Source organism: Magallana gigas, chromosome 7 (genome assembly GCF_963853765.1).
Source record: "Magallana gigas chromosome 7, xbMagGiga1.1, whole genome shotgun sequence".
NCBI classification, from domain to species: Eukaryota; Metazoa; Mollusca; class Bivalvia; order Ostreida; family Ostreidae; genus Magallana; species Magallana gigas.
Genome location: NC_088859.1, coordinates 6,469,437 through 6,480,381, shown reverse-complemented (window position 1 = coordinate 6,480,381; position 10,945 = coordinate 6,469,437). Strand labels below are relative to the sequence as shown.

General features: G+C 33.1%; 1 protein-coding gene across 2 annotated transcripts; it reads left to right on the top strand.

The window, feature by feature from the left end:
• Positions 1–46: 46 nt before the first annotated feature.
• Positions 47–10,303, top strand: LOC105328727 (CDP-diacylglycerol--glycerol-3-phosphate 3-phosphatidyltransferase, mitochondrial). 2 transcript variants are annotated; one of them, XM_011429723.4, is made up of 9 exons: positions 47–207; positions 5,419–5,590; positions 5,845–5,922; positions 6,301–6,590; positions 7,952–8,133; positions 8,325–8,635; positions 8,827–9,052; positions 9,786–9,868; positions 9,964–10,303. In XM_011429723.4, the coding sequence occupies exons 1-9, from the start codon at positions 122–124 to the stop codon at positions 10,081–10,083; spliced, it is 1,548 nt and encodes a 515-aa protein (XP_011428025.3). In that variant the 5' UTR covers positions 47–121; the 3' UTR covers positions 10,084–10,303. The 2 variants fall into 2 exon arrangements, with proteins under 2 accessions (XP_011428025.3, XP_011428026.3); XM_011429724.4 differs by lacking the exon at positions 47–207 and adding an exon at positions 5,041–5,194.
• Positions 10,304–10,945: the final 642 nt, after the last annotated feature.

Here is a 10,945-nt window from a genome sequence, read left to right as displayed (position 1 = left end):
GGTATATCTACTGGTTTAATGAAATATGTATCGATATATTTTTTTTTTGTGATAGTGTTTTTATTTTCATCGGGATCGTGCTGCTGTAATTTCCATTTCATCATGCAGTAGATCATGTTATATGAACAACATGTTGTGCAAAGTTCGATGTTCCTTGCGATCAGGACGCCGTTTACTTAAATACCTTGGGTTACAGAAAGGAATTAGGTATTTTATTTTTTCTTTTCAATATAGAAAAAATAGTTTATTTAAAATTCTGCATGAAAACTTGTGTGTAATACTGATGTTTATGGTTATGTAGATTTCTCTAGAGATTTCTAGAAATTCATTTTTTAATGACTTTGTATTTTGTAAAGTTTGAGCAATATATATATATTTAATAAGTTTCCAATCAGTATTAGTGGATGTATTTAAAGATATACAGGATAGTTTAAAACAGTAAATAAATATGACCTTTGGGGCAGCACAGAAGGACCTACACATAATGATATATAATATCTCATCATTGTTAACTGCATCAGGATATAACATTAATCAACTTCCACTGAGTAAACTTGCATTAATGAAATGTAAAAAAGGCTGATATAAATATTTTGATAAATACAAAGTCGTTTGTTTTTCATGCAAATACATGTGTTATTATAGCGGAGAAGATTTGAATAAAATTAACAATAAATTGGTCGTCAGTATTATTTCTCTTTAGTTTTCTTCGTTGTTATCTGAGTTTTAATTTTTTATCCTGCGCTTGCTATTAAATCTGCTCACATATTTGTCAATTCAACATGCTAGATAGCTGGTTAGCAATTAAGATGCAACTGTCAACTTCTTTGAATAGATATCAAGATATACAAGATAGTATACTAGCATATATGAAGGACATGGTTTAGTTACATTGTATAAAGATATGACTTTCATCCCTGTCATGTAGATAAACAAGTAAATCAACAAGGATTAGTTTCTTGTAGTATGATATTTATACAATATAATGCCATACTGGAATTTTTTGAAATGCCTTATTTTTTATGCTACACTTGATGGTAAATCTACTTCATCACATACATCTTGCATTATAATTTTTGTGAGATATTTGCCAATGTCTTCAATTAAGAGGGGAGACATGCCAAAAAAGAAATTTGTTACTTTCTTCTTTATATCATTTTCAAATGTATTTTGCTGCGAGATTCCATAAATATGTTTCAGTTTATTCATCCTATATTGCCATCACAAAGCCATATAAAACTGTTAAAAAAAGAATGAAGAGGACATTATCATTTTTACATCTTATTTTGGTTTCATAAGAACCAGAGGATAGATTATTGCCAAACTAACAAATAAAGATTAATATTGTTCAAAACATTACCCAAAGGCAAAATGTGTGCTTTCAAGCCTCAAGGTTGCCTCAAAGTTGACCTCAAGTGACATTTTCTTAAAACTTTTAAAGCTATACATGCTCCAATTTGCGTCAATTTTGAATGACAGGGTTAATGCATGTTTTTGTTTACTTATAAAAGTTACCTTAATTATGCTGTAAATTACAGCACTGAATTCTAACTCATAACAAAGATATTTAAAACTTGTTGCATGTTTAGCTTAACATTTTGCCAGCTACTAGGACTAAGTTCATCAAATTTTGCAAGTTGTTGATTTTAAGGACCTGAAGATATATGTTGACCCGAAATTAGGTATTAACTGTTACCTACAAGTGTTTTTTTACAAATTGTTTAAGATGCATTTTTTTAGGCAAGATGCGGCCTAGATTTGTCAAAGCATATATTAGTTAATGCATCATACAACATAAAGATATGGTTTCCCAAAATGAGGGCACAGTTAACTACATTTCACTCTTTATCACTATTTATTGTTACATCTTTTATCTTTGACATTTAGAGGACTAGAATCATCTGATTTTGTCAGTTGATGTATCTTAGGACTCCGGATACCGGTATGTTAAATTGACTCCAAAGAAGGTCCCCGCGACAACTTTTTACTCCTTTTTTTCTAAAATTTATTAATGCAGTGTCTAATTTTTGTTATCAAGAGACCTAGGATCATCAAAGCTTCTCAGTTGCAATCTACAGTTTATCAGAAAAGCCTCTTGTTTTCAAACTTTTCTATTTTGTTACTTATGTAATCTCAAATGCTTGCAATATATGAATACTGATTGGTTGAATATATTGAATATAGAACACCTATGAAAGATGAGACAGTACATTGTATATTACCAATAATTATACCCCCGCTCCAAAGGAGAGGGGGTATACTGTTTTACCCTTGTGTGTCTATCTGTCCGTCCGTCTGTCTGTCCGTCCGTAACAAAAATTTCTGTCGCATTTTTCTCAGCAACTACAGATGCTTGAAATTTTTACACAGTGTTTGTTAAGGCATGCCATACCGTGGGATATATTTTTGTACCAATCGGACGTCAACTTCCTGTTAAATGAAGACTTTGTTTATTTTTAGCCAAAATTTTCAAACTTTTGTCAAAGAATTCTCAGCAACTGTTTATCGCAGATGCTTGAAATTTTTACACAGTGTTTGTTTAGGCATGCTATATCGTGGGATATATTTTTGTATCAATCAAATGTCAACTTCCTGTTAAATGACGACTTTGTTTTTTCAAACAAATCTCTGTCAAAGATTTCTCAGCAGTTATTTATCGCAGATGCTTGAAATTTTTACACAGTGTTTGTATAGGCATGCCATATCGTGGGATATATTTTTGTACCAATCGGATATCAACTTCCTGTTATATGACGACTTTGTTTATTTTAGCCAAAATTTTCAAACAAATTTCCGTCAAAGATTTCTCAGCAGCTATTTATCGTAGATGCTTGAAATTTTAACAACTATTTGTTTAGGCATGCCATATTGTGGGATATATTTCTGTACCAATCAGATGCCAGCTTTCTGTTAAATGTCGACTTTGCTTATTTTGCATATTCACATCAGAGCGGGGGTATCACTAGTGAGCATTGGCTCACAGATATCTTGTTTTGAAACAACTCTTCGTACCATATGGATACAATATACAAGGGTCTGAACTTTTATTAACTTGAGAGAGCAATTTATTGGTTTTCTGTTGCTGAAATTTTTTAAGGTGGCTTGACATACCAATATAATATTTGATCCAATCTGGTATAGGGGTCATACATGTAGTTAGGTCTGCTCAGAGAAATACTCAAACAGTGAAGAAGTCAGAGGCTTATATAGGTGCTGCAGAAGTAGGGGCAAGGGAAAAAAAAAAGGACAAGAGTTTTAAAAAAAATATTTGAAAAGTAACATCTCTCTTCAGTAATAGTGAGGAAGATACATAGTACAAAAGTTATAACGGACAGTGTAAGAATTCTATACCTGCATGATATTGTTGATCTTTATTGATAATATATGTAATTCATGAAAGCATTGGATTTTGTATTTTTCTGTTTAATTTTTTCAACTTTGAGCCTACGGTAAGCCGATCCAGGGTATAAGCTGAGGCTCGCGTATCAGAGAACAAAAATATTGGCTTATGCCCTGAAAAATACGGTACATTGTACAATGTTACAGAGTTGCGTAAACTTGTTTTCTGCCTGTACATGAGAACCACAACCAACAGTTGACATGAAACTGACTTGGCATTTACTGTGGAACCATTAGATTTCGTGGCAGATCAATTTTCGCGGAATTCGTGGGTACCTCTCGTCCACAAATAACCATCCTCCGCGAATTAATGAATTAAAGTTATAATGTCATAATTCCTTTTGTACTGTAGGTATAAGAGAGTACACAAAATTACGTCCACATTAACCTGTAAATTTTAAGCAATCTACAAAAATTGGCCTCCATGAATTTATTGATTCCACAGTATGCATGTGTTTTGTTCTTGAGAATGAAATATACTACGTGATAGTGTATCAATGTTGAGTGTTCAAAATGGTTCTGGATCAGGTCATGCAGTGACATAGACACTGTAGATTCCTAATTAACCGCGAGGAATTAATATCCGCGTAAAATCGTGAGAGGCACCCTTCGCAGATTTTTAAATTTCGCTATTATTTTCTAAGAGTTAAAAACTATAAGAAATAAGGATGGAAATTCCCTGATCGCGATTTAATATTCTTGCAATTTGATCCAGACCGCAGGATCGCGGAATTAAGTACTCCCGTAATATAAGAAATTTACAGTATTACAAACTGAAAAAGAATGAAATATTTCCAAATGTATAGGTTTTTTAACATTGTCAATAACGAACCAGAGGTTATCATACAGATTGAAACAAGATATTCATTAATATATCCATGGTCAGGTAAAAGCAATCTTGTTGAAATCACTCTTCATATGAATTGTTTCCCAATTTATTTTTGCATGTCAATTCCACGTTTTCTTCTTAAAAATTTGAAAGTTAGACAGACACAAAATACTGTAGTAAATTTATATCTATAGTAATTTATGTATTGAATACATAAATTACTATAGATATAAATTTACAGTATTATATGTAAACGTCAGCCTCCTCTTTACGTAAGGTTAGAATACTAACCTGTTCGTGTCCTGATACTACCGGTAATGATATTCACAAACAACTCGAGCCTTAACCTCTGTTATATCATAGATGTGTTTATATATAAACCAGGCATACATGTCTTCATAACAGCTATTTATCCTGTCAAAATTATTTAATATATATACATGTAATATCATATAAAGAATTATTTACCTAATTAAAAGCAAAATGATTTCAGAAATGATTCAATAAAAAAGAAATATGTAGAACATGTAGAATGTTTTACTATTTGTCTTTTAAAAAACAAAGAATGAGATTACTGGGGATTAGGGGGGGGGGGAAGTTGATGAAAGGTCCGAGTGATACAATATTAAAATAACAGTATCTGTGACTGGAAGTTCTTATTTGTCCATCCTCATTCACCACCAAAAAATACATATATAAACAAGAAAACATACATGTACGACACAGAGTGATAATGTTCCTGAACCTATACAGTGTAAGGGACAGTCAGCACAGCTAACAAGCTTCCTGATTCGCTGATCGTGGCCTAGGGTGTATCAACTCTGGCCTGCAGCAAAACAGATCCTTTTTACCATCTACTGTTATTGCTTACAAATGTCACTTGATTTCTTCTCTCCTCACTAGAACATCCTGGATCAATACTGATAAATTTACCATGTTTACTAATGTTTGGAATTTCACATCAAGGTTTATTTATTTGTTTGTTTATTATTCATCAAATTATTTTTACAGGCATTCATTTTTTTTTTTTTATTATTTTTGTCATTTAAATTACTTTTGATCAAATATATCCTAATTTTACAAGTTAATTGGCCTTTTCCAGGTGGTTTTCAACTAAAATACTTTTTTCTAACAATTATTTGTGTGAATTTAAATCTCTCTTTTGAAAATGTCTGTTGATATTATTACAGACTGCTTTCCTATGGTACAGCAGCTGTAAAAGCAGAGGAGACTATTCACCCCAAAGAACGGCCCTGCAGTGACGCCCTCACGTGGGTCTCGGATTATGCACCATGCTTTGGTATACATGGAAATTCTGTAGAGATTCTTAATACTCCAGATGAATTTTATCAGACTTTGAAGGTAAGAATGATAACATTGATTCAAATGATTTTATTTTGAAAACAGAACCAGGTATTAATCATTAACTTCAATCTCCACATCATATTACCTGGTAGTAATATTATATTGAATAATTTGGCACATATTACCATTAAAATGTTTTAGAACAAATTTTTATGTACCCAGTAACCATGAATGTTGATATTACATGTCTTATCAATGTCAAATTATAAAGTTATTGTTACATATCCAAAAATCTTTACATTTGTGTCCAGACAAATTTCAAAAATGCCAAGAAGAGGATTGTGATTGCCTCCCTTTATCTGGGGACTGGCCAGTTGGAGCAAGACCTGGTAAGAAACAACAGCACAATAGGAAATTATAAGTATCTCTTTGATTTTGATTTGAAAATGCCACCTTGGATATAAGAGCAAAATATATTTACCGGTATATGTAATTTATTATAATTGCAAAGAATGTATTAGTTGTGAATGAACAAATAAATTGTGATACCGGCAAGTTAAATAATTACTGTTTATTTGAAATTTCAAAGACAATTAAAAAAATGTACTGGATTATGTACAGGAATACACATGTGTAAAACTTTTAAGTGATTCACAGTAAGAGTTAGAGAGACAGTAACACTTACCATGTAATAAATATGTTAAGGTTTAAGAAAGTATAATCATTATTTAGATGTGTTATTGATTCTTGCAAATTTTGGTCTCTAGGTGAATGGCATTGAATATGCATGTGAGAGGGCAAAATCATCTGGGAACAAGGACTTTGAGGTCCATATATTGCTGGACTACAACAGGGGGTCCCGAGGGGGTGATGTATCCTCCCGCACCATGCTGACCCCCCTCCTGGAGAGATTTGAGGGAATGGTCCAGGTATCCTTGTACCACACCCCAGACCTGAGCGGCTACCTGAAGCAGTACCTACCCCCCAAGCTGGATGAAACCGTGGGGGTGCAGCACATGAAGGTGTACCTGTTTGATGACAGTCTGGTGATGAGTGGGTGAGTGACAGTTGATGCTAATTTTGTGGTCAGGATTTATATAATGTGTAGTACCTGTACTCAAGTCTATACATACACATACAAGGATGCAACTGCACATGAATACACTTCAGTCTTATTAAATTTATTTGTAACAATTAGTAGGAGTATTCTTCTGTTTCTTTAATGGGAATTTTTGCCTTTTTGATCATGATAACTGATTATTTGAGAAAAATGTACAAACGTTAAAAAAAACAACTTATTAGCAACCCACCCACTTGCTGTGGTATAATACACTTAGGAACTTTTATTATGACTCACAAAACAAAGAGATCTGACAGAATATGTTACTGATACAGAATGACATCAAAAAGTCTCTCAATCCACACTTAACTAGAATAACTAGAATAATTGAAAGTCTTATAAAGGAGATAGAAAAAATATTATATAAAAATATAAACATCTAATATATCTATTTGTTGAGCATGTTTTTGTACATCTCTTTTTTATTCATAGAGAAAGATAATTCATATGGTCATAAAGTGACATCTGCTAAGACTTGTAGCTTAATTTCCACTCAAGAGGGGTCGCCATTTTTAAAAGCTTCTAAAAAAGAAGAACTCTATATGAAGATATAGAAAAAAAATCAAATTTTAAAGCTAATTAGTGTTTCTTTACAAAATGGAAGTTAATAGCTTAAAACATCATTTCTAAAAATTTGTGTTTCTTTACAAAATAGAAGTTTATTGCTTAAAACATCATTTCTAAAAATTTAAGGTAGATCTGATTGTTACTTTATTAACCATTCAGCCTCCTTAATACATCTTTAATAACAAAAATAAATAAACATCTATAGGGTGGGGCTCAGTCTAAGCAGCTGTTGTAAAGATAGAAACATCTTGTTATGTCAACTGTTACATGATGAACTAATAGATAAACAGGTTGTTAACAAACAATGGTTATCAGGGGTCTGATATGTTAAACCTTTACTAATATTAATGTACAGTTCTTCAAATGTGATAGCTAGACTGAAAGATTTACTTGACGTTGTACAATACATATATTGTAGTGTATGTCTTTAGTCAACTTGCAAAACAAAACTCAGATATTGTAGCAATCATTACACTGAAATAAAGTATTATTATGAATAATAATGATAAAGTAAATGTATAAGGTTGTTAAATTTAAGTTTCTTTGGCACGCACTGCTTTTAAAATTTAATCAGATTGAAAAGGGGAATAACTCATTTTTTAAGAAAGTAGAAACAGAAACTCTGCAGTTAATGCTCCATGCCTTCTGTTTTGAAGTGTATTGGGTCAAGAAACTAAAGATTGTTATTTTTAAAGTTGTACGTTGCATATTAATGTGATATTTATTTTTAGAGCCAACTTGAGTGATAACTACTTCACAAATCGCCAGGATCGCTACGTACAATTCAATGACTGTCCAGAAATGTGCAACTTTTTCTCAGGACTTGTGAAGACTGTGTCTACTTTCAGTTTATCACTGACTGCAGACAACAGTACAAAACTTCATCCAGAATGGGAAATACATCCTTATGAAGGTATTGTGAATGAGCAGATTTGTACAGTCCATTTTTTGTTTACAGGGTAGTTTACAGTTTGGAGAAATATTCATTTTAAGATGGTTTGCCCCCCCCCCCCCAGTATTTAAGTGGACCTTAACTAAAAGATTTTTCATATTTTTCAAGTAGAAAACATTTTTGTTAAATGTAATGATTGATTTCAATTTCAGGAGATCACAAAGATTTCAAGGAGGCAGCAGGCAAAACAGTTTCAAAATACATTAAATCTGTGACTGATGACCAGGCAGATAGACAGACAAAGAAGAAAATTAAATTTGACACTTATGTGTATCCACTCCTTCAGATGGCACTGTTTGGTGTCCACACAGAGGAGATGTTTGTGAAGCAACTATTCCGTAGTGCCAGTGATGGGGTTAAAATCTCCCTAGCAACAGGATACTTCAATCTGACCAAGCAATACCAGAACATTATTGTGCTAGAGTCTTTGGCAAACTTCAATCTTTTAATTGCATCTCCTCAGGTACTTGTTTAAACACCTTTTTTTATGGCGACAGCATTTGAATAAAACTATGTGAGAGTAATATGAAATCTTTTTGGTCATACCCCTAACCTCAGAATTTGCATTACTATTCCAACTACATGGCTACATGTACATGTAAATCGTTTACTCTGCCATGATAGTTACCACACAGATTTGTTTTCTCCTTTCAGGTGAACGGGTTTTATGGAGCAAGGGGTGTAATGGGAAACATCCCTGATGCTTACACGTATATCGCCTCCAGCTTTTACCACCTGGTGAAGTATTATAACATGCAACATCGGATCCACCTGTATGAGTACTACCGCCATCAGTGGACGTACCACGTGAAGGGACTCTGGTACTACCTGCCCAACCAGAACCTCCCCTTCCTCTCCATGATGGGATCCTCCAACTTTGGTGAGCTGATGTAAATTTCTTATATTGCGCGAGTACTTAATTCCGCAATCCTGCTGTTTTGTATCAATTCGCGAGAATATAAAATCGCCAACGCCGACTTTTTTTTTCTTAAAATTCTCAACTCTCTAAAAATAATAGCTAGATTTTAAAATTTACGAAAGGTGCTTCTTGCGATTTTTCGCGGATATTACATGTAATTCCTTGCGTTTGATTGGGAATCTACTGTATTTCTTTTATGTAGATTTAACTTGATCAGTTTAATTGGACAGTAAAGCATCACCGAAAAAAAGGAATCAAAATCTAGCTTTGGTGATTCTTTATGGTATTTTCCTTGTTATTTTCTTCTTTGATTGATTACAAGGCATCATAGCATATCTCTTAAGAATTTTGTCAAAGTAGTAATGGTGTTTAAACCTGACATATACTGTGGAATCATTAAATTTTGTGGGAGCCAATTTTCGTGGATTGCTCAAGTTTTACAGGTTAGTGGGGATGTAATTTCGTGCATTATCTTATTTCTACAAAAGAAATATGACTTTATAACCCTAATTTATTATTTCGTGGGGGATGTTAATTCATTGATAAGAGGTACCCACAAATCCCACGAAAATTGAGCCACCGCGAAATCTAATGATTCCGCAGAATGATATATTTTGTGCACCTTGAATGACAAAGATGGTTATACAATGGTTTGTTTGAATTCTTAATCCAAATTTTTTTTTTTATTTTGTAGGCCATCGATCTGTGCATAGAGACATAGAATGTCAGATAGCTTTAGTTACCCAGAACAAGCAACTACAGACGCAGCTACATCAGGTAAAAATCTAGAGAATAAATAAAACAATAAATACCTGTACCATGTATATCCAATATCATTAAGAATTTAAATATTTTCTTTCTTTCACAAACAGGAGCAAGTAAATTTTTTCGCCAATGGAGTTGAAACAAATGAGGAAACTTTCCAAGAAACGGACAGATACGTGCCGATGTGGGTCAAACTTGCCTCCCCTTTTTTACGACGATATTTATAGTACATTCTGTGTTATTTGCATTTCCTTATGGGCATTACTTTCACTTTTCATTGTTTTGTTACGTATGTGTTAGAGATGTAATCAGTATGTTATTTATGTCTTTGATGGTAGTGCTTATGCAGCAAGAATTCATTGACCATTGATCACCGTGCATGGAATCTGCAAACATCTGTGATAGATCATGAATCTTGGAAATTAAACATAAATATAAACCAATGATTGGTAGTCTTCTTAATCTTCTTTACCTACCAAGTTGATTATTTTCTGAGCAGAACCCTAGAAGCCAAGAGTCATTTCATGGATTTTGTGCTGTCAGATCATTGTTTAAGAACCCTTTATGGTACAGACAGCAATTCAGGTTTATTTGTAGATGACCCAGCCCCCTTGAGGTCAAAAGTCAATGTTAAAACTTTTCTTGACAACACTGATTATGAGTAGACTTAAATATTGTCCACTCTCTGTGTAGAACTTTTTAAAGTCAATAGTGCAAATACTGTTTTACTAAAATCACATAAAAAAGTTACCCACTCCAAGATCTTATAAATTATTTGATACACTGATACCCTTTTTGGAGTAGGGGACCTCTTTTAAGGTCAGGGTTCAAACAACTCTGGACCAGGAAAATACTGTTCATTCAATATATATTGTTCATTTAATATATATGATTCAATGTCATATATATTGTTCATTCAATATATATGACATTGAATCATATAATATTTTTTTTTAAAGTGGGTTTTCCATAGGAAATCTGGATATTGAAATGGTGAAAATAGCGGTTGGGTGTGCGGGTTGGGGGCCACCAAGGGGAATTCCTATTGTACAGATAACTCCTCCTACAGTTCTCAAGATAAGAAGTTGT